A 24,832-nucleotide genomic window follows, 5' to 3' on the forward strand; every position below is an offset into this window, starting at 1 on the left:
GGCCTTGTCAATGCATATCCCTCTGTTGACTGCTTTAAAATGCAATGTTTGAGAGATGCTTCTGGTATTACGTCTCATATGTTGTATAGTCAAGTGTGTTATGGATATTCATCATAACATTGCTTATGTGGTGTAGGCTATAGGCTACACTGTAAAAAGAGATACACATTAACTACTCAATAAAATTGAGCCAGCAGATTGCACACACTTTTATTAATTACATCTAACCTTGTTAAAAGTTGAGTTAATGTAACTCAAATCACTTGCTAAAGAATAACCTGTTTAAATTGATTTTAGTGTTGAAAATTGGCCGTAGATTAACAGCAATTGCTTTCAATGTAACTTTCAAATAAAGCTTATTGTTTTCTTAGTGCAAATACTGGTGATATCTTTCTGATATCGTGGTGCAATACCATCACACTACAGCCTGCATTAACATAACATGCCTAATTTACCTCAACAGTGTCTCTGTCTCTCTGGATTACTTTGCTTGCTAATTTTGTCTTGTAATTTAGCATCATAGACTGTTAATATTACGCACAGCATACACCCACAAGTTGTCATTAACAGTACAGTTTAAAAAAAAACTCTCCTTTGTCAACCAAATGAAATTGTTGAGTTAAATTATTTGCACTTTCTTTATATCTTGTGACCAGACGATAGCTGCTGAATTCAAAAGCAGAAAAAGGTGCAAAATAACATGAAGTGCTCGTCAACTAAAAACTGGCTAATTCTGTTGAATTTGATTAATTAATTATTCTCTTAATTTAGAATTACATAAACATAAAGATTATATTTAATGCAACCAAAATAATCAGATACTATCTTAAACATTTTTGTTTGAAAGTTACTTAAATAATTGCCACAAAATCAATGACGCATTTATATTGAATACATTTTATCAGATATATTAAGTTAAATGTACATGACTACAGAATCATTTATTAGAGTAACGGTCATATTGCCCCCCACCCCATGCATTTCATATGCCCCCCCTAAGAATAAGGTCTGGCGACGGGTCTGTGTCAAGGCCATGTTAATCAATCAATCAATCAATCAATCAATCAATCAATCAATCAAACAAACAACCAATCAATCATAAATCATTAGTAAAGCGCAAGAGTCATGAAACAAACGGCCTGTAACTAGTTGATTCAAACTCCTTTCAGTGTCTGTACAGTGTTCATTCACCAAGAGTAAAGGTAGTGTATCATAAATGAGTTTGTGTCATTAACACTCACTGTAAATTGTACGTGGTCACATACAGGTGACTGTATTGCTTGTCGTCTCGATGTCGCCATCTTGTGGACAGACTGGGAAGTGCAAACACAATCTGTCCAGTGCTTTGTTTTATAAAGCGTGATAACGAGTTCCTGGATTCATTCTATACAATACTGTAAACCATATCATTTCAACAGTATATGTTATATGTAATGCATATTAATTTTGTCTTACCTGCTTATCTCTTCACATGTCATATAATAGTGTATTTGTTTTTGATCAAAGCTCAGGGTCAAAGGTCAAAGTTATTTTCCTTTATTGTCCCAAAAGGGAAATTTGTAAAAAAAAAAAATGTTTTATTGATCATCAAATAATTTTGTCAAACTATTTCATAGAATAATGTTAAATTAATTTACAATGTCTATTAATTTCCTTCTTTGATGTAGCTGGTCAAAATGTATTGTTATTATTATAAATATTATTACTATTATTCGTGTTCCATGTTTCCATTTTCCTGTTTTCCTTATTGTTGTCATATTATTATTATATAAATTATAATCTCATTTTGTATCTAAGATATGAGCGAGCACCTTATTAATCAAGAGGGTTGTGTTGTGTAAGAATAAATTCCTGGTGTGCTCAAAAATGTGTGACAATGTCTTTTTTGATAGTTTTTTTCAACTTTTTGTAACATGTAACATTTTTTATTAACGCCTGTTGGGTCTACTCCTCTAGCTCCTTTCCTGCATATCATTCTGTTAAATTCACCTCTCTCATGCTGAAACACATTCTGTGTTTAAAGATGGTTTTGCATCTGTAAGCTCTGTGTGCATGTTACTGTTGTTTTCATTTTTCTATAAAATGTAATTTACAGTATATTATAACGTTAAACTCGAGTCCATTCAGACTCTGCATGTTTCATCCTCTGACCACTGGAGGGCATTGCTGTACTTTATTTGGAGGCAGTGTCGCGGTGTTTCCTGTGTTTGAGGTAGACATCCATGAAGTAAAATAATCCAGGTGTATTTACAGTCAGCAGAATGGAAATACATTTGTTTTGAAAGGGAGGATTTTGAGAAACATCATTTGAGCAGCTGCTTAGTTTCTGTTTCCACTTTACCTCAGAGCTCTCTGAACCCATCTTAAATGTCAGCACTGGTACAAAATCAGACTTACAAATATCACTACTGATTCTAGGTAGGCCCCAAGTAGATCCTGGAAAGGCTCTGATGATACTTAAATGTCACTGTGAAAACAAAGAAAAAGGCAAGCTATGATACTATGAGGCAGAGTTAGCATGAGAAACCTGTGCGTGTGCAATCGTATTTATGTTTATGTCTGAAAAACACACAGCAAAGCCAAATCACCAAATTACTGGAAGTAAAATGAAGCCATATGCGTTCTGTGTTCAGATTTCCATCACGACCAAAACATTAAAAAAAAATGAATTTCTTTTCATGTCGAGAGACGTTACTCACAAGTTTTTTCTGGAGGAAAAACGGGAATACAATCCAGACAAAAACACACACACTGCATGGATGTACGTGTTTAATAAATAACAAGATCAATAACGACATTTTAACAAAAGTTTTGCTTATATCAGACCTGAGTCAAACTGTATTTCAGTCTACTTATAGAGAGGGCCGTGCTAAAGGAAAATATAATGAAGACAAGAAAAGCACTATAATTAACAGGATTGTGTCATGATGCTGGAGCTCTCAAGAGTTGTTGCTTTGTCGGTAGCTTAGCAGCAGTTTAAGGTTTGAGATGGGTTTAACTTGTGCTGTCGTGTAGATTTGAATCAGCTTCGATGAGTGTCAGAAGCTGCACCTGAGGATCAGCACAAATCCACTTCCTGAGTCCTCTAAGAGTCACCTGCATGTAACTACGAGCTATCATATCCACATTCAGAGTCATTTCTTTCCCCAGGTCAAACTTCTAGATTCAAAGTTATGTGACACTTGAGTAGAGATGATAAAATATGCTCACAAGGTTAAATTAAAAAGGAAAGTTATCTCTATTCTCAAACAACTTTCAGAGTCTCAATCAAATGTGGCCTTGCGAGTCATTTCATCATATATCTTTGTGACTCAGCTGAACCTGGGTCTGAATAAAGGCTTAAAGATGACGGAATAAAACAGAACTGTCTAGACTTGCTTTTTTTCTAAAGTGTATTTGTAAAAAAAAAAAATGGTGCTAAAAAAACAAGAATTGACTGACTGAAGTGACATTATGTTAAAGATATAGAACAAATCTATAGAGGCACCTAATGGTCACAACTTCTTTTTTTTTCTTTCTTTTTTTTGGTATCATTTTGCAATTAATTTTGCTTCCAAAAGATGTTATAAAACCAAACATTTTTCATAAATTCAACAAAAGGCTCTTGAGCATGTCTATTAGTTGTAGGCATTCTTATTGTTTGTATGATTTATTTGTCATTTAAAGCAACATGTAGGCCTAATGGGGAATTTGATCGGCTGTAACGCTATTTTATTGAGGGCCTATTTATGGGTGAAGTAATATTTAGTAAGAATATATACTACTTTAATTTTATTTAAATGACCATCGACGTACACTCTTTAATGTAGATACTGTAAAAATAACTACCTCATGTTTACTTCTGCATGATTCACCACCGCACTATTATCTGATCTTTTTTAGTCTTGTACACATAACTTGTTTATTTTTGAGTTTATTGTTGATGTTTAACGTTATACCTTTGTACAAAGACAGCACAATCTCCCAAAGTTAAATCCCTTGTATGTTGAACATACCTGGCCGATAAAGCTGATTCGGATTCTGAACAGAGTGAAATCATTGAATTTCCCCGCAGAGATCAATAAAGTGAGCCGTCTCCTACTTTTAATTTCAATCACTTGTTGTCATTGTGTACCCTTTTAAGGCTTCACTGAACTCTGAATTGTTCTTTCATGCAGTAAATAACGTTAATTGTATCCATATTTACAGAACCTAAATGTTTATAATAATAAATAATAATGAGATCACGAGTTATGATTAGAGTTAGTCAAATAAGCTGTGTGTCCCTTTAAAAAGAAGAAGAACAATTATTTCACTGTAGGTTAAAACCTTGATCCTTGCTCTAAACACAGATGTGATCAAACATGCCAATAATGAAGAGTTACTCCTCTACCTCTTGCTGTGATAGAAAAATCTCTGTTTCTTCTTTTTTTTTTGCTGTATTTGCAGCGCTTTCCTTACAGAAAAATGTGCTCATTTAGGATTTTGACTTCTATAATCTTTGTCAAAATTGATACAGCAGTATCAGGGATGTTTTTCCCAACTGTCTATCCGAGCCCGAAATGTAACAAAAACCCAAAAGGTTATAACATTTCTTTTTACAACAAAACCCCAAAATGTAATAATTGGTCGATATGCAGGCAGCAAATGATGCTCACTACAACACAGATGAGAATCAGGCTACAGGGGGTTTGCTAAGCTCACTTCGATTTCACCGTCTCATGATTTGGTCTTTTCAAACTTCTTTTCAAATCTTTAACTTCAACTGATGCTGACTCAAGTGGCGTCATTTCAGGCAGTTAACAGATATGTGCAGCTTCCCCTCGAGCTCAGAAACACTCCCCAGGACGTGTGAACATAAGAGTAAGAGTGATGGAGTTCCTGTTACAAACAGCCAGAAGCTAGGCCCTCAGTGTTTCGTGCTCTCAAATAGCTACGAGCTGCTGATACTATTTGACCCAGGCCTGGTGTTTTTACATGCAGTCCTGATACCTTTTCATATACCAATAATTTACGTTGTGCAGAGGGTGGTGAGTGTGTCTTTGTTTGTACAGATTGTATGATGTGGATTAAAAGTCTTCACTGCCGCCACGACTTGCGACTCAGCACACACACACAGGCCACATTGATGCGTATGAGCCTCCAGGCCACCAGGTTCTTAAAGGAGGTCAGCGCCCGCACAAACGTGTGTGAGTTGGTGCAGTAGGAGTTCCAGTGTCGGGCGTCGATCCCCAAACATCCAGAGCTGCCAGAGCGCGCACTGTGACACGTCGTTTCGAAGAAGTACTGCTTCTTGTTGACATTGTTGATATTTACATCTGGCAGCACTGTCACCTCGTTGCCTGAGATGTCTGTTGCTTTGGTTTTGTTGCCCACCCACACGCTGATGCTCTCACACACGGAGTACACTCCTCGGTGCTGAGGTTGACCTGCTCGCCTGCGGGCCCTCCTACCGTGACCCTGCGGCCCCGCCGGGTCTGCATCAGGAGGCTGCGCGCTGAAGAGCACCCGGGGTGAGAGGTAGCGTCGCTTTGTGAAGAGTTTGGGGTCCAATGTTGGGGTGGAATTTGAGTCCTTGCCTGAGTCCTGCTGCCGGGTCGTCGTGGCGGCACAAGAGTCTCCTCCGTTAGCGGCCACAGCCCGGGCACTGAAGAGGAGGAGCAGGACCAGCATGGACGACCTCATGGGCACACAACCTGAGGGGTCAACAAGCACAAAATCACCCCTGTTATTCCCTTTAAACAGAACGCCTCAGTATATCCAATTTTCCACCAGGACTGGAAGGACTTTTCATCAGAACATCTTATTTCTTAGCAATTCCTCAACTCTTTCTGTGTTCCAAGGCCGGCCTTAAAATAAGGGACATCGTTTTTAATGTTCACAGATACATGTTGAGAGATTCAATTTATTGAATACGGATCTAATGAATGTAATTTAGATCAAAGTTGTCGACATGTGTGGGTTTGAGTCAGACATTTCATTTCGATGCAATGCAATTAAAGAAGCTTTAATCCAGCATGACGATACTCCCATGTTTCTCTCATAGTGTCAAGGTGAAACACGTTGAACAGTGAGATCATCTCGGAGGGTGAACTCATGCGACAGCTCCTCCATGGAGAGGAGAACAACATACCTCCCCTAACATTGAGTCATGATAACAAACTCTTTTTTTTTTTTTTTTTAAAGTACAGAACCCAGAAAATGCTGTTGAACAGTTTTGTAAGTTTGACACAAGGGCTACAAATGTTCTATTATCTTGGGCTTCATGGAGCCACGGGTCAAATTTGAATGTAAATGTTAGTAAGCCCAAACAGATCACACACCTTGCTGTACCTTTAAGGCTAATACAGAGTGACAGCTTGGTTTTCATGACTCATCGAGGTGCAGGAAAGTGAGATGAAACGTTGAGAACAAAGTTCCCATTTAATATTTAATCACGTAAACAGGAAGTGATTCAGTCTTGATCTCTTTAGTTATAAGGTTAGCAGTGAATTAGTGGCCTCAGAACGTCACAGAGAGAACTGCCCGAGGGCCTGCAGAAAGGCGTCCATTACACCGTGCAACATTCAGACTTTGAGGTCCAATAAGGAGGTTTTAGCTGGTTCTGACAGTTATGGTGCTTCTTTTTGACATACAAAGCAAAACAAACAATCATCAGCATAAAGATTGGCCACATGGTTTACAATGCCTCAAACCACTGCCGCAGGGTAAGTTGAAAATAGGTGCTTTAATTATTTTCTCTTCTCTCTTTTTAAGAGATTTATTTTGGGGATTTAAATTCCATAGGACAGTGGAGAGCGTAGTAAATCAGAGAGAGAGACAAAGAGACATTAGAGAAAGGACTCCTTAAACACAGGTCGGACTTAAACCTGGACCGCCCACTTCCACACTAAAGCTTCCCAGTGTGCAGCCTAACCGCTCCATCAGCACCCCATTTTATCTGTCTTTTTACAGGGGATACAACCAATGTCTTGTTGCTACTGCTACTGTTTCCTATAAATATAATTAATGAATATATTTGAATTTGAATTTCCTATAATCAGTAGATTATTCTAATCTAATGAAAAGTCAGATGAGGGAGGGAATTTGAGAAACAGATTTTCTGGATGAAATAAATTGAAGTTTGAATATCCATCAGACAATTCTTCTGATTGATTTCAAAGATTTGAGAGGCGCTCCTCGAAGCACACAGCTTTATATAATCCTCAAACTTTATTCGAAGACATGAAAAGGGAATCCTGTCTCTCTGTGAGAAGGGGAAAAAGGTGCAATTCTGTAGAAACAGCAGAGTTATCTTTGTGGAACATTAAAGCACATCAAATACATGAACAGATCTTTGCATTGATCCTTGGAAAAAAACACGAATCACATTATACACCACAACACAACATCTGTCCTCAGCGGCGTTCGCAGACCGACAGGCTGCGTTCTGTGTTTATCAGAGGAGAGCAGGAATCACAGACGTGTTAACGCCTGTGATCCCTCCGCTTGCATGCTCTGTCAGGTAACTTTATTATACGCTGTGATGGCCTCAGGTTGCAGGGAAAATGCTCGTGTATCCAAACTGTTGGCACAACAAATCAACAGTGAAATCATAGCCTATACAAGAGAACATCAGCAATAAAACACCTGTGAGGTCAGTCCAACTCTGATTAGCGTCTCTCCTCACACCCTGCTCATCTGCTCACACACTTTCCTTGAAACATTTAAACAAGAATAAACAATCACTACTGGATGAACTTCAACATGATTATGTTAATTGCTATAAACAGATAAGAAGACCACAGTATAGAAGACTGAAGTATTTCTTTTCATTTACAGTGTGTGCCAATTTGTATCGCTTCAGGACACACAGGAAGGTTGCTGTGCAGCGGGAGGCAGGAAACAATGATGCAGGGGCAAAAAAATGAGAGGGGTAAGACAAAGACGATGAAAAAGAAGAGGACTGTTCACGAGCCCAGCACCTCCCCGATGACTCTTCCTATTTTGAAAAAGGAGGTAAAGGCTTTTAATTTAGAGTTATGAATCAAATGCTGCATGACTAATATGTCTCTCTGTGACACCTTAATGTAATAGACTCTTCATGTTTTGGTAACATAAACACGTGTGTTTCCTGTTTGCTCTTATACTTGTTGACTGTGATAAAAAGACGAACCTAAGCAGGTGAAAGGTCAGCCCCTGTTTTTTTTAATAAACAGCTTTAATCTGAACATTTGACTTCATGTCAAAACTCTTCTCTCTCTTTGGGTCGGCTTGTTAAACAGAGTCCATTTCGATTAAGACAAAGACTAGCTGCCTCCACGTCCTTCATTCATTTGTGCCATATTCCTTTATTTGGCACTAAATGGGATTTGATTAAAAGATATATGTTTTAAGTTTTAATGCTCTTAATGGTCTGTCTACCACTTATTTATCCCATCTGCTTTGAACGTATAACCCCACTAGAGCCCTCAGGTCTTCTGGAAGTGGTCTTTTAGTTGTTCCACATGTTCAACTAAAACCTACGATGAGGCATCTTTTTATTATAACGGTCCCCGTCTGTGGAACAGTTTACCTGGAGACCTGAGGGCACAACACGATGGAAACACTTTTAAAAGCAAACTCAAGACCAACCGTTTTAGTCAAGCTTTGAACTGAATCTCATTTTACCTCAACTAGTTGTATTACATTTTTAATCTCCAGTGTTTCCTCATTGAAGAATTAATGATAGTGTTTCCTCAGTCCATCAGTACCTCTTTTAATCTAGTCATTTTACCTTAGTTTTTGAATTGTGGGGTGGAGTTGTTGCTGTTTGATTTACTATGATGTAAAGCACTTTGTGATGCCACTTTGTATGAAAAGTGCTATACAAATAAAGTTTGATTGATTGATAAATGTATTTAATTAGCATTTATTCCAATGCAAGTCACAATTCTTAATATTAGTTTATTTAAGAATACCATCATCAATCAGGTGATTGTAGCAGAGACTTTATGTTTTGAGCCGGTCAGTGGATTTTGTTTCTGCTATCATTGTAGTGTTTGTAAGACTGGTCGATATGCTCTTGCTTTGGTTTATTAGTAACTGAATCCTACTAACTACAGTAACTTGTTACCTTTTCAGTGTCTCCACGAGAACTGTAGCACGTCGGCTCCTATTAGAGGACGTGATTAGAGCTCTCTGAGGTCTGGGCTCCTGCCATCAGGCCCGGCTGTGGCTCCCATCCAGCACCCCTCTGCCCTGCTCTGCCTCCGCTGCGTATCCTGCTGAGAGACAAGCAGAGAAAGTGTCTCACCCGGCTCGTAAACCTGCTGTAAACACATTCTTTGTGAGGCCAATACTGGAAGAGAGAGTTAATGTGTTATTCCCACATCCGCACATACTGAACATACCGAAACAAAAAAGCAGACCTGCATAATGTAGATTATCTAGAGTGGAAAGTCTTTGAGACCAAACACTCTAGTATCTTTAAAGACAGATCTAGACATTTAGACTTAAACGATTATTCAGGAATTTTGTGTGACATGCCTCATTAACACAGTTAGAATATGTCAACGTAGTAACATTTTCTTATCAGGATATGGCAGTGGATCTGTTTTGTCTGTCTTTGTCACATTTTCCTATATTGATTTTCTATATCCAGAGTACACATGATTCTTTCAGTGATGAAACACGGCCGACATTTGAGAGCGATAATCCATCACAGTAAAGCAGAAGCGGTGATTTTGTTTTGTCGTTTTGTTTCATCAATCTGTCACTGACCTCAAGTGTGCTTGAGTTGAGAGTCAGCAGACAACGTGTTACGGTGCACCTATTGTAGTGTCAATCTCCTGACATCTACACAGATGCACAAAGTCTTCTCAAGCTGAGAAATGATCCCCCAACACATCTTGTCTGAGAAAATGTAATAATATTTTATGATATATATATTTTTAAATCTAATATATCTTTGAATGTTGTGACTTTGCAGCCTGGTCGATAAAGTATCAGAAAGTGAATGAGTAGGTCATAGTTTGCTTAAATAATGAAAGGAATGTAGGATATAAATAGAAGTAAATGGGCTGTAAATCTACACAAGCCCAGACTTCTCCTGTAAAGGCTCATGGCACAGGAAGAGATCCTTGCTTTATGGCACCTCAACAGTGGTGGTCCCTCTTCCAAGGTTGTTATACACACTGGTCCCTCACAGCGTGAAGTTGTACAGGGTGCTTCATTTCTGTCTTAGGAGACAGGACATGTTATAAAATGTTTACCCAAGATGGTGAGCGAAGCATTTAAGACACTATAATGACAGTTGTTGGTCAAATATCCTGTCTAAACTAAAGAGCCTAGAACAACATGCTGTTGGTGCAGTGGCCTGATTATGTGTATGACAAGTACACCGGTCCTGTCATCCAAATGTTACCACTCCCTTACTTTCCTTCTGTAAATGTTCTTGAATCTAACATACAGGTTCACAAATTGGCTCATTGCAACTCAACACAGCATGTTTTATTTGGGATGGCAGAAAAAAAGATCTGTCTAAAGTTTTGGTGAAAATGTGTCGAAATGCATTCAAACATTCAGCCTTGAAACTGTTATTTGTAATTCATGTCAATTAAGTTAAATATTTTTGCTCAGAGGCTCCATGAAAAAAACAACAACAACAACAAGGATGTTTGAAAAATATGTACATTTAGGGCTAAATATATTCATTACTGTACAGTCAGTAAGTCAAAATAAACATTTTCCTTTTTTTCAACTTTACAATCTTTTCTGACAACACATTAACAACCTAAAGTTAACTTTCTGGCTTTTCAAAAAAAAATGCGAACTATATCTTCCTCAGTGATGGAGCTTTCACTGTTGTCATGGAGATGGACTTGTTGACATGCAACATCAGAAGCAATTTAAGGTCATCTGTCCCGCAGGAGGAGTCCTTAAAGTGTGATGGATGAAATTGTAACAGCTCCTCAGCATGCATGTCAACAGACACTTCTACACAACAAGTGAGCTAACTCTTTGCACTCTTTGAAGTGGTTGAAAGCTGAGTGAAGCATTCAAGTGGACCTTGAACAGTCTCCTCTCATTGGCTTTTACAATATGTCGCCCTAGCCAGAGGCAATGTATTTATTAAATCAAACCTGGGCTGACAATTCACACATTTTCTATTCACATTCATTGCCTCATTTCAATCATTATACCGGTCTAACATGCTCAAGGGCATTTTAAAAAGTGTCAGGCTCGATATTGGTTTTGTGTGCATCAGTTAGGAAAATGTAAGGATTTGTGAGTCCTCGGTCTTTTGGTATTACTGTTACCTCTGAGATTTTTTTTTCTTTGTTTTAACACAAAATGTGCAAGAAAAACAAAGAATCTACAGTTTCAGTAAATATCAGACATGAATAAACAATTAGCAAAAAAATACCTGCTTTTAGTGTTAACTTTCCATTGTAAACCTAAACTTTATCTAAACTGTGCACCTTTACCGTCTGAAAATAACTCAGTCATTTAGACTGCCAGACCTGCTAGTTACCTAGAGCAGCTGAGGTTAACCAAACTAAATTAAAATGATCCTTAAAAAAGTAATTACATCAGAGATGGATTACATTACAGTAGCACAATGAGTAATACCAATTATAACTGGTTATTTTACAACAAATGTCTTAGTTATATCCGAGATCCAGTTTTTTTTTCCCTTAACACAGCTGTACATAAACTTGCACACTCAGTGGTTTAGACACGTGCAGTCAGCAGTCTCGTCCTGCGGTGAGGGGAAAATAGCATCATTCATTCAAGCTACTAGGTGGGCTACAAATATGCACATAACAGCGCTGTACAACATTAGTGTGCACCGAGGCATCTCACATAGAGCCTACTACTCATTGAGCCTTGAAGCAGATGGGCTGCAGCAGCACACGACCACCTGATGACAGAGTGGTGGAAATGGCTAGGTTAGATAACGGGGATGGATGGTGAAACAGTGAGGAAAGTGCACACCTTAAATGTCTCTCTATATTGATGCTTTTAGCCTCGTACCTATACTGAGCCCAATTTAAAAAAAAAACACTGGGAAGATGTTGAACAGGGAATGTGAAGCAAAACATGTTAACTAACAGCACTGACAAATTACAAAGCATGAACAAGAGCCTGGTGAAAACCCAACAACAAGAAGGACTCCGGTTGTTCCAGCCTTTGCTCCTTGATATGTCCATCTGTATTTTTGTATCCCATTCTCTGCACACGGACACATGTATTGGGTCTTAATTATTTATGTTCAGCTTAAATGGACCAATCTATTATTTAACATGTTTATGCATCACATAGTTTGAAAAGTCTATTATTCTATTGTTTTTATACAATTCTGGTAATCCTGCTGAGATCTTTATTAAAAATATAATGCTGCTGTTTGACCAATAAAAAGAAGCCTGTATTAACTTAACTTAAAATCACCACCTTTACCAGCTGTGCCTATTAAAGCAGTGACCTCTCAAATTTAAATATCAATAATTATGCTGCACGACACTTACAGGATCTAGTCTGACAAAATAATGGGCCTATCGCAAACTTTTACACACTTTAAGTCAGCTTGCATTTCTTGATATGACTTTGGTTAGACCTTCATGTCAAAACTTTAAATGCAATATTTCAGAGTGTAGGCTATAACACCATTATTTTTACATAAGAAAATTATTATATCACTCTTCTCTCACACTCTTTTTACAGATAAAGTGCACAAAATTAGCTAATACTGTGATATAGGCTCAATTTCCATAGCAACGACAGCGAAGGCTCATGGGTGCTGTAGTATCTTTAAAACCTGCAGACGTCCTACTATGAATTTTTCAAAGACCAATTAAAAGTGAGTAAAACCGGAAGCCAAGTAAACTTTTAGTAGCAGACTGTCGTGGACCGTAAAAAGGTTTTTTTCTTTGTTCAAGAAATGAAGAAATTTGCTATTTCGAACTACAGCACACTTCGAAACAAGTTACTTCTTGAATGCAGCCGTGTTCGGTTCAGCGGTTTATTCAAACAGTCTCTGTCCTGCTCACTGATTTACTCATTCACAAACAATACATCTACAGGCTTCAATATAACGCATCAACAAACCAGTTCACCTGCCAACATCTTCTGGGATCATATCGTTCAAACATCGCCACAGGGTATTGTTTATTTTGGACTTCCTGGAGAACTTATTGCCATGACAACTACTAAACGCCAATAAGATAGGTGCGTCTGTGCTGCTGTTGCTAACAGCTTTATGGTCACTTGATGTATTTCTAGTCGTTGTTGGTGTGCTTTGATGAGATATTTACAGTCTATTACAAGGCTGTTTTGATGTTTGCTCATATTTGTTATTATCGGCCTTGAAGCTAGCAGACTGAAGCTAACCTAAAGATATATTCATCAGGGGTTGTATAATTGAATAATAAATATCTCTAAATGTATTGTTCTTGTTGTTCCTTCTATGTTCCTATTGCAATTCTGGCCATATTGTGTTTACTTAACAAACACTAACAAGTAGTCTGAAACAAGTACTCGAGCTGCCAACAATTGATTGTCAGAAAATTAAGCAGCATTTTTTTTTTGTTTTCACGTTCTCATGCCAGAAAATTCTTGGCCCCAGCTTCTCATGTGTAAAGATTTATGGTTTCCAAGTAAACTGGTGGTTTGGCCAGACATGCACATATGGATTGGCCAACTTTTTTTACATTCTCTGAAATGCAACTGAATTGTTTTATCTTTTTGTTCTCTGATACAAACAATAATATCAGACCTCAATATTTTGATTGAATTAAAAAGACTTCACTTCTCTTTTTATCTGATACTGTATCCTTCTGTGTGTCTGCTCGTTTGAAAACTCTGCTCCTTGTTACTGCTGCTCGTATGCATTTCAGCTCCACGTGCAGCATCCATTAGGCAGTTTTTTTACATTGTCACTCTACCAGTCTAAGTTGTGTTGAGCTCAGGGCGTAAATTCAAAATATGAAGATAAAGGATTTTACAGCTCTTGAAAGTTGTTTGACCTGTTGTGTTTGAGGTTCGCAAGGTGCATTGAACGTAGACAAAATAGTTGTTCCCTTGTCGTTGTGGATTAAATAAATCTGCACACAATCCAGTTATGTGGTCTGTTAGTCCTGAAAGGAGAGGCCACCCAGTACCTGACCTACAACTCATTAGCTGTAATGGAGTCAGTTTAATGAGCCCTGTCTGGGATGACTGACAAGCAGCCTGTGCTGGCACACCATCCAGTCTGCAGACCACAAACAAACTGGCAGCTTGTTCATTGATATGGTAAAAGTCACTCAGGCTGCTCTGGTAACCTGATCCACCGACAGGCCTGGCTCTCATTCAGAGAGAAAGGGAGGTGCAGGTGACTTTATCTGAAAGCCACCAATGCGCTTTGAATGACATGCTGCTCATTACACTGCGGAGGTCATTGGTGCAAAACTGAAGTTTAGCTTTGTGCTGAATTTGAGCCCTTCCAATTTAGGTTCCTGCAGTAGCAGCCACGCGTAGAGGCTGCAATATATCATCATCCTTACACTGATGATGATAATAACCTCATATTTTTGTTCTCCTCTTTGTAATCTGCTTTCAATGACATACACATCAGTAACGTACCATGAACTCGGATAATGGGACAGCTCTCCTCTGCTGTGATGATTTTGTAGATGCACACAGACAAGCAGACAGATGTGTGAATGACAGACCTAAAACATCTCCAACTTCAAAACTGTTTTCAGTCGAAAGGCATTATTTTGTTGCCATAGCAACTGTAGAGATATGTTCCTCCCTGAGCCTTTTTGTTTTTAGGAGTACCGCAGAGGAGAGATAGACAGGAAGTAAACGTGTAAAATGATCAGTTCTCCTTCATACTCCCATTGGAGGAATGCTGTTCTGGCTGAACTCTGATCTAGCGTCAGGCAGTCCTTTTTGTTCAGATAAGAGTCTGTTTGACAAAGATCTGTGCTCCCCAAAACATATCGTGTCAAGCAGGCCTAATATGTACAACGAAAACACAGTGTTTATCTGATTGGATTTTCAATATTTTTCACACAACAATATATATTACAGAAAGAAAAGATCGCAATGTCTGCGGTTACTCATATCGTTCAAGCCTACTGTAACCTTAATGCAGCACAAACTTCAATTCCTAGAAACAGCAAAAACCTTGACAGAACTTTACTACTTTGACATTTAGATAGGCTGACTGGAAAATCCTTCTCCTTTCATTTTTATCACAGCAGCATACAGCAACATTTAGTTTGCATTACCTGCTTCCATATGTTGCATTTCTTCGACATAACATCTGGTGTTCCCACAGTTACGATTACCACGTTGTGTTAAAGTCTGACAGTCGACAAAAGGAAGCTGGTTTTATAAATAAAAATGTTGACCTTTTAGGTGGTGGACTTCTTTTTAAGTTATGACACGTAAGTTAGAGTGAAATAAGTAGTCATTGTAGACATTGTAAATAAGAATGTGTTAATTTCATCCACTGAGAAATATAACTGAGAAATGTGAGCCAAAAAACAGAAGTGTATCAGTGACAGACTGCAGTTTTGGTACTGGATGTGGTCAATAAGTGTCAGTTGTGGTCCATTTTGTAAGTCATGTCCTCAACATTTTGATTGGCACTTGACTGTCAGCCAATCCTGGAGTAATGGAGCTGATTTTAGTTTTTCATCATTCAGAATGAATAAAGACATCATTATTGAGATTATCTTTGGGAGCCAGTATTTGAATGTTGCTATGGATACAATCAAAACCACCCTGACATTATGTAACACAACGAACCTACAGTAGATAAACACACTTTTACCCTTAACATGTGCTAATAGCGTGTCGATGGAAACATTAAATATTGCAATATTTAAGGCATAGCATGCAACACATTTAAGATTGCATTTAAAGGATTTTAGCCTTTGCCTCAACCTGCCTCAGCTTGTCAGAGAGTCAGGTGGAGGTGAAATGTTTTGTTTTGTCTTTTGGCATCTCGTCAAAGGAAACACGTTCAAAAGGATAATGGTAGATAATTTCCCTTTTTTCCAGACTGCTGTCCTGTGGCATCCAGTTGAGGCAATTTTCTATTTGACTGTTATCAGACAGCTATGTGGGAAACAGTCTTCCCAACAAAGTATGACCTTTGGATTTGAGAAGGGGCCTCTGTTGGCAGCTAGTTGTGATTCAACGCAGATGTGTGAAAGTCTGCCTGGCGTATACAACAGGTCCAAACTCAGTGAAACCAAAGTGAAGATCAGGGACGTCCAGTCTGTCAGTGCTAGACACCCACACTTTTAATTTGAAAGCTTTTAGTGATGTAATGGCTAGAAACTTAAGAGATATCACACTAAGGAGAGAATTTGATTGCAACATCTGGATGACAATAGCAGCCTTTGTTTGTTTCCTGCACTGTGATATGTAGAATTTATATCATGTCGTTGAGATTTAGTGTTTACAAGCCAAACATTTCCCAACGGAGGACTTAGAAAACAATTCCTGTTGACCACTAAGATTACACGCATCTTTCCTGACACATGAGACAAAATCTGTTCGATTTTAGGGATAAGTGAAAGCAGCAAGAGAAGGAATGTGTCATAAAGCGTTCGACATCTTTCTTTATATTACCCGAACCCGGAGACACAAAACACAATCACTGACTGTGACAGAAACAACCACACGAGGATGGTAAACGGCATATTTTACAAGGACAGTTTCATTACTGACTGATGCCTGTGTTTGGTCTCAAAGCGCTGAGGAAACACAGCTGACCTGAGTCTCAGCACACACTGTAACCAAAGACAACAGAGAAACGGGCCCTGCTGGGGTACTCCTTCACTTAAATACACTCTTCCACCACTGACTCCAGGGGCTCAAGCGTATGTGATGTTTTCTGTTTTCATCATCCGGTGCAACATGCTCAAATACATAGCGGAAGTGTAGGTTGTGATCAAACCTTGGCAGAGCTCCGTCTCCTGAGATGAACTCTTTATAATGGTTCAAGGCTACATGTGAATTAAATTTGGCCGACTTCAGAGTTGAGCTCAAGAGCAGCCTCTGTGAACTGTAGCTGTTTCAAACCCTCCTGATGATAATGGTGTTTGTTTTTGAGAATTACAGCCAGTTCAACTATTGGAGGACATTACAGCAGCAGATTCCAGATCAGATACGGCTTTCAACAACTGGACAGAATATTTGCTTCGATTTGTCGGCAGGAAATTATTTGGCCAGACTTATTTTTTAAATCCTTGAGTCTCCAGACTTTGCCTGTGCTTACTCTTTTGTTGTCATGTGCAAAATCATGCGGCAGATCCTTTAAAAATAAGTAGCAGTCACATCTAAGATAGGCACTCTGTTTAAAAGTCTTCAGCCAGTTCAGTGAACAATTGGGCTTTGCACTTTACTGCTGGATGTGTCTGTCCTGAAGGGCGCCAGACTGAAAAAAAGATCCACAGTAATTTGAGTTGTGGTCTGTTTTGTTTGTGGTGGCTCTTCTTTGTGTTGATGTCTCTAATGCTGCTTTCCTTTTTTTTTTTAGAATCAATAAATGAAAAACAGTCTGAGCGGGTTATGGGAGTGAAAGTAGCACATATGTAAGAAGAGAATCAGTATCATCCCTTTAATAGACAATATACGATACAGAAACACCTTAAACTGGCACTCTTTTTAAAGGCAAGAAAAAGGGCGACTTGACTAGTTGCTAAACGAAGTCTGTTTAGATTCAGCAACATGATAAATGACCCTAATTCTCAATTATTGTCTTTTTTTGTTACTTCAGTAAACTATTTCTGCAGAGCTTTTCCACATCATAACTCGACTTCTATTGTAAAGAATCTGCACGTTTTAAAATATGATTACCATTAAACACTTCAACAATGTAGGGAGTTACAGAATTTACAGGCGCTCCCTTGATCACAAGTCACAACCGTATCCAGCTTCTTGAGTAATCATCCTGGACGCAGACAAGCGAGTCATCAGTTAAAAGAAACCTTTCAGCACATAACTCATAATGTTAAATCCCAGGCAGACCAACAGAGACGCACTGTAAGCGAGCACACCCACTTAAAGTCGCTGTTACTTGCTGACATCCAACGCTGAGAGGAGAGAACGTGAATACAAAATAATTTGTTCATGAAAAAAAAAAAACGAGTTACGAGTTGAGCCAGACAGAAATGTCACATTTTGTCGACACAGAACTGGCAGTCAGACATGATTTCCTCTGGACACTTTCCTGCGTTTTGATGTCTTCAGAATTTCTTTCAGATCTTAACATTGTGATGTTTAAATGCATGGGAAAAAAACACAACGCACACATGGTGGAATTCATTGTTTGTCTTTGTTCTTTAGGATTGGATGATGAGTTTACATAATGTTTATTTTACAAATAATATTCCCATTTAAAATAAATCTTTTGATAAAATAGGGTTGGCTTTAGGGCGTGCCTACCTGTGATTGACAGCTCGTCACCATAGAAACCAGTAAACCAAAACAGAGTAGATGCTGTGGGTATCAAATCTTTCATAAAAAGAGTCTTTGTTTGAAACAAAAAAATACAGCAGTAGTCCACAAACTATGTTAAAAAATGTTCTGGTCTATGGCTTATACCAAGAATCTCTTTTGAGGTTTTACATTAACTGAGGCAAGATGGCCAACATTAACTCTTTCTCCATCAGTATTCTGTTGGCCCTCTTTGACCACACAGTTCCTTCCCATACTACGAGTCTTCTCCTATTGAGCGTCACATCCTAAACCAAAACTCATGATTTCAAAGCGTTAGTCCACAGTTAAAAGTCTTCCATTCAGTCATTGTCTCAGTCTTTTCAAAGTCATGTCTCATGATTGCCTGGAGGGACTATCCTTCAATTCTCCACACACGTCCTGCTGGACACAACAATGAACTGATTTGATTTTCAATATCCAGGTCTACAGTATGTGACGTCACATATTCATGTGAAGGAGATTTCTCAACAGTAACTGGTGGAAATTGTATTAAATACCATTTATTTTTCACTCTTCTCATCTGAATGAGAGAACTACATACATTGTGTATGATCACCATCCTCTTGTTTTCATTTGTAAGAATGCTCAACAGACAACAACATACTCTGAAGAGAAATAGAGATAGTGGAAAACAAACATGTACCAGGAACTTGATTAGTTGGCGTACAACCTTTAGACATGAATGTGTTTCCTCCTTGTTAAACAAAATAGCTGAGTGGCATCTGTAACTACGATACAGACTAAAGTTGGTCTTAACTTTGACGATGTTTTGGCTTTTTGTTTTGATCTATGCTTTGACACTTTGTGGCAAACTCTTTCCAAATTGATTATTTTAAAGGTTTTGGTTGCTCTGAGCATGTGATTACATCATCACTTTAATGACCAATCAAACAGCAGCTCACGTACCCCTGGACATCCTTTGCGGCTCTTTTTCACAGCAGCTTTTGTTTTTGTCGCTGGCATTTCTCTCATTATGGTTACACCTTCTCCAAATAAAGTCACCCCTGCTGTTATATGAAAGGCCATAGAAGTGTTGTTGTGTACGTCAAGATGCATACGTGGTGCACTTCTGTTCCAAGAAGACTTGGCTGTTTGAATGCTGTCACAGTAAGCGGTCATTGCCTTATTTGTGTTTACAGCATCAAAACAAAGTTTCCTTTAAACAACAATAGTCTATGCTCTAAAATTGCGATGACTCGGTCTAATTACAAGCTAGAAGAAGCTGGGTTAGATGACACATTTGGATGTTGGACAAGTTAGTTTGACTATACCCGTCAAACTAGCTTCTGGTTTAAAAACATATTTAAAGGAAAAGCTATTCTGAAATAAAGTCAGTCATTTACATGATTTAAAAGCCTTCTCGTGATGGCGTCAATGTAGTGTGGGACTTGTATCTGAGGAGAGAAGTTACAAAGGGATGGGAAGGTTAACAGGGTCGAGTTGTCGTTGGCGTGCTTGAGGAGGAGATTGAGTCTCAGTTCACTTTGTGTGTGGCCTGATTGTCCCACTCTGGAGATGATGAGGTACTCTTACTTGCACTTCAGTGGAGAGAAAGTACAGCTCAATCGCAGGCACAGGCTTGTTGTATCTCTGCTGCTTACACTTTCTAATCACCGTTTGAATCTACTCTCGTCAGCTGTATTTTCTGATCTTCTCCTAATGGCCTTTACTGATGTCCACTGCGATATGAGAGGGAGGTATTGAGAGAGTGTGTGTACAGTTTGTAATCTTTTCAGACTCGTCCTCTTAACGTTGTTTTCCTCTCTATGATTTGTAAGTGGGTACCATGTTCCTTGAACTGTGCCTGAGGCTGCAAGAGATGATGGGACATGTCTGCATGTCTGTGTGGAAAGATAGATGCTGATGCAATTATATATGAAGGGTGTCTAATCCGGTCTGATGTCAGTGAGGGAGGGATTAACAAACTTGTTTAAATGAAGGCAGTTACAGTCTTGTGTTTTCGCAGGCTGCAGGAGAAGAGGGAAGATATCCAGACAGAACGTAGGTTAGTCTTTTCAGCCTTCCACTCATGCAACTACTTGTGCCGCTGTTCTCATCAGCTGCTTACTGTAAATGTGTCAGGGGGAAGATACAAGGAGGAGCTAGTCATACTAGTCATACTAGCTCCTTCTTGGAATTACTGTACTGTCATTGAACCATTTTTGTGCTCTAACAAAACTGTGGCTAAATCCCTGAGGTAACACCCCTGCTGTTTTCTGATGTTCTTCACTTGTTCATGCTTTCATGTAAGCTGAGCAACAGCTCAGCAACGGCTCAATTTAGACACACACTTTTTTGTGTGTTAATGATTTCTGGGAATCAGGCAAGAAATAGAATTTAATACAAAGATCAAAAGGATTAAATGATCTATTAAAGGATTTCAACACCAACAGCTCAAGTTTGACATTGAACAGAGCAAAACTATCTTTTCCAACAGAGAGGGCCAGACTACATGACAAATCAGAATTTCCTGCAGGATTTGGCCCACGTTCAACTTCATTAAAAAAAAAATTCAGCCCATGTGTTCATTTCTTGAGCCGTCTAACAATCCCCTGGCTTACACCTTGAAGATGCAGAGAAAAGCTTATATTCTAAATATGCTGAGCTTGTACAGGGTATGTCCAGCTGGTAAGGAGGGTGAGAACAGATTGGAAAATGTCCACATAACAGGTGCAAGATGTAATTGATAAAACTTATGAATTTGATATAAAAATTGGCGTTCGGGCTTGATGGACAAAAACAGCGAGCAAAAAAAAAACCACACTGCACAATGTTCACTAGATATTAGTTCCTTGATTGCTTTCTTTTTTTCAAATTTTATTTTTGGTCTTCTTGTCTACATTTGTTTAGGATAGTGAACAGGTTAGGAAATTGGGGAGAGAAAGCATCATGCCTCTATATTTGACACCTTACTTCATTTTGCTCTGCTTGGTTAGAGCAAGGTGCAGTGAGGGATGATGTGGGCACACTCTGCTTCTTATCAGATTGACCGTAGAGCATCTGTAACCTGTCTAATGTTCCTGGTCTGCAGACTCAGTTCATCCACCTGTGGAACAGATTGTTCAACAGTGAGGAATGCTACGGCTATAGGGAAGCTCCCCTTGTGTGCATTTCTGCTCTGCCTACCAGAGGAAACATAGAGAATGACCAGAGGGACAGAAGAAAGTTTTCCCCCTAAAGGCCTTCTAACAGAGTCTATTATTGAATACAAAATCATTTGTTCATGAAAAAAAACAACAACGATGTTCGAGTCGAGTAAGACAGAAATGTCACATTTTGTGGACAGAGAACTGGCAGTGAAGCATGATTTCCTCTGGACACTTTCCCGCATTTGGATGTCTTTAGGATTTCTGTCAGATCCCAGTATTAAGATTTTTAAATGCATGGAACAAACATGAAAGTAAAATGTATGTAAAGTAGACTGTATTATGCAGTGCACAAAAGGCTGCACACAGGGTTGAATTCATTGTTTGTCTTTGTTCTTAGAAACTAGATGAAGTAGAAAATGGCGATACATAATGGTTTTTTTTCTTTGTTTAGATCACTAAAACTTCACCTCTGTTATGTAAAATGTTAGTTGGACCAACTATATAAAAATTAGGGTTGTCAAGAGACCAACATGTTGTACATTAGTACAATACTTTTGTTTTGAAACCACAGCAACAACAATACAAGTCCTGGGCACACCATATGGGGAAATTACTTACTTAATTACTGATGTTCGAATAAGCGGTGTCAAATGTTTGATGACAAAACATTGCCAACATATTTGTGCAATTTAGAAAGTACTTTCTCTCTCTCTCTTTGGCTCATGGTGATTTAAAAAAAGTACTACTCGGTAGCAATGTATAAACCCCTTGCCCCTTGTTGTCTGGAAATGAAGTTGCTGTCTCATGCTTTCCAAAAGGTAATCTTAAGTAACCAATGATGAAATAAAAAGGGATTTGAAGGTTACAACATACGCACACTGTTCTTATTATCCTTTGTTGACAAAAAGAAAACAACATTCAAACTCTACTGCAACTGAAACTGACATACCGTGACTCCTCGTCCTGCTGGGTTGAAGCTGACAGGTGGACGCATGGCTTTTTATATCACTTAGCTGCTCTTTACGACTAAAGAATGAATGCGTGATAGCAGGACAAATTAATGAAGAGCAGATAACCATTCTGATCAGGTAGATATTCATTTGAGATACAGATTTAATTAAAACAGGGATGATGTATCATTATCCTGTTTTTTTTTTTTAAAGATTTTGGTTGTTTTGGGATGACTCTTCATTAGATATGATAGGAACTGTGGGAGAAAAAGTGGATATAATGTGAATCAAATTGGCGAGCTGTTGTCCTTATATTTATAGGCTGCGTGAAATCACTCAACTTTATGACTTTGTTTTCAAACGGTCGAAGTTTCAGTAAGACAGCTGAGGACGAGTGTTGGGAAAACACCTTCAAACAACAGCATCCACCTCTTTAATGAGCGCCTTAGCTTGGGAGCTTCAGATATACTTATAACAACTATATACTCAAATTCAATATCACAGTCTAATCATACAGAAGCATGCATGTGTGGCTCAGTAGCCGTCGTGCATAAATCAAGCATGAAGTAAAGTGTACAGCTGAAATGAAAAAAAAAAAAAGTCTTATTTTCAAAATTCACATGCTTGACATACTTAACATAGTGTTCTGAATATCATGTTTCAAATCTGGCCCTTCGCAAAACTTAAACTCCTGGAGTTAGTATTTTATTTCATTATCTGTTCTTTTGTTTACTCTGTTTAGAAATACAATCCTTATGCTGCAAACTTGCTTCACTCACCCGTTTGCTTTGCAACATGTTTTGGAGACACTGTTTTCCCAAAGCAGTCTGCAGGGCAATGAGCTTTCTTGATAGTAATTTCCCTTTTAATGTAAAAATAATGAGAAATTCAAAAACACATGATGAAGTCAGGGTTTAGTTTTTCAGCTGCCAGTAGTGAGAGTCAAACCACGACTGCCAAACTGTGCTGTGTTCACTTTGAAGGCAGCGTAGAGAGTCATCCACTCAGAAGAAGGGCCACTTCAAAGATGCCTCAAAACGCTGGAGGACAATTTTCCAACAATTTCCCAGTTCCTTACTTTGGGAGAAATAAGGTACATCTATATTAACTATCTATGACAAAGTCTGTGCCTCATTGCAGAGGACGAAACATTCTTGAACTAAAGCTTCTCTGGATGTGGAAGAACTTTTGACCAACCACAGATGGCGGAAAGAAGTTAAACCAGTATTTCCTTTTCTTGCTTAAAAGTAGCTTTATTTAAACATGAAGACCAACATCCGACCTTGAGCCCACCCCCAGCCGATTTCATCACTTTGACTTCATCACTCTCTTTGTCATTGTAAACCGACCACTGCCTCTTTTGTTTGAGTGCAGAGAAGCCTCTCTATTGATAGTGCAGCATTTTTCATGCCAGGTGATAACAGCCATATGGTCCAGTTTATAAATGAGACCATGTAGCTCAAATGCAGACCCGCGTTCTGTCTGCAAATTCTCTTCATACTTGGAAATGTGAAATGTAAAAAAGTGAGAACGTAAAAGTGTGCCAATTACACTCAGACAAAATCAAGTGTCCAAATGAAAATTCATATATTTTAAAGGTGTGTTTTACTTCCTGTTCCTAAATAACCAACATAAAGCACCTCTTTATTAAAAGAACTCAGTGAGTGTTCTTGAGTGTAATCGCCTGCCATTATGTCAAGAATGCAATAATTTGTTTTTACTGTTTGGCACACATCATTTGAGAGAGTTTCCCTGCAGCGAGCTCCTTGTTGCCAACCCAACATGCCATACATATGAATACAAAAAAACCCCAACTCTGCAGGAATGCTTTGAGAATATAAGCTAGCCCAGGGAGACGGGTGCAGGTCTGATGGGTGCTATTGTAACCTGATGAGCCCTGAGGCCAAGCTTCGACAGTTTGTGAGTGGATGGAAGAGATGATCAGTTCACTGTTGTGGCTTATCTTCGACCCTGAACCCCTCTAATGATCTGTTTTCAAACCACAGAAGTTGCCATCAAATCAGCAGCTAACTTTTATGACATACACAGACTGAAGATGTTAAAATGTTAAAGGGCTGCATGTGACAATTAACATGAACAGCAGTTTAAACTGTAACTAAAACTACAGCATGTTCCCTTTATACAGAAATGAGTTGAATGCATTGCAAACAATGTTTCTCTACTTTTTTGCTTAGCTTTTTATACAATCGGTCAGTTAATATAGATTAGATTCATGCAGTGTTAGTGAAGTGAAGACAAACCTCTATACACAAGCTCTCTCTTTTCTCCACTGACGTAAGACTCCTGAGGATCAGTGATAAATACTCCAATTCCACAAGATGCCAGGGAGGA

At 38.6% G+C, this 24,832-nt stretch overlaps 1 protein-coding gene across 3 annotated transcripts; it reads right to left on the minus strand.

The window, feature by feature from the left end:
* Positions 1 to 4,530: 4,530 nt before the first annotated feature.
* Positions 4,531 to 24,832, minus strand: ngfb (nerve growth factor b (beta polypeptide)). Of its 3 annotated transcripts, none has more exons than XM_079340926.1 (3): positions 24,742 to 24,832; positions 9,074 to 9,224; positions 4,531 to 5,675 (listed from the first exon to the last, which is right to left on the minus strand). In XM_079340926.1, the coding sequence occupies exon 3, from the start codon at positions 5,662 to 5,664 to the stop codon at positions 5,059 to 5,061; it is 606 nt and encodes a 201-aa protein (XP_079197052.1). In that variant the 5' UTR covers positions 5,665 to 5,675; positions 9,074 to 9,224; positions 24,742 to 24,832; the 3' UTR covers positions 4,531 to 5,058. The 3 variants fall into 3 exon arrangements, with proteins under 3 accessions (XP_079197052.1, XP_079197050.1, XP_079197051.1); XM_079340924.1 differs by lacking the exon at positions 24,742 to 24,832 and adding an exon at positions 9,369 to 9,423; XM_079340925.1 differs by lacking the exon at positions 24,742 to 24,832 and adding an exon at positions 9,351 to 9,423.

The sequence above is a fragment of the Symphodus melops genome (genome assembly GCF_947650265.1).
Source record: "Symphodus melops genome assembly, chromosome: 4".
NCBI classification, from domain to species: Eukaryota; Metazoa; Chordata; class Actinopteri; order Labriformes; family Labridae; genus Symphodus; species Symphodus melops.

Coding starts and splice junctions, on each gene's coding strand:
- ngfb (XM_079340926.1), bottom strand. CDS start 5,664: ATGAGGTCGTCCATGCTGGTCCTGCTCCTCCTCTTCAGTGCCCGGGCT.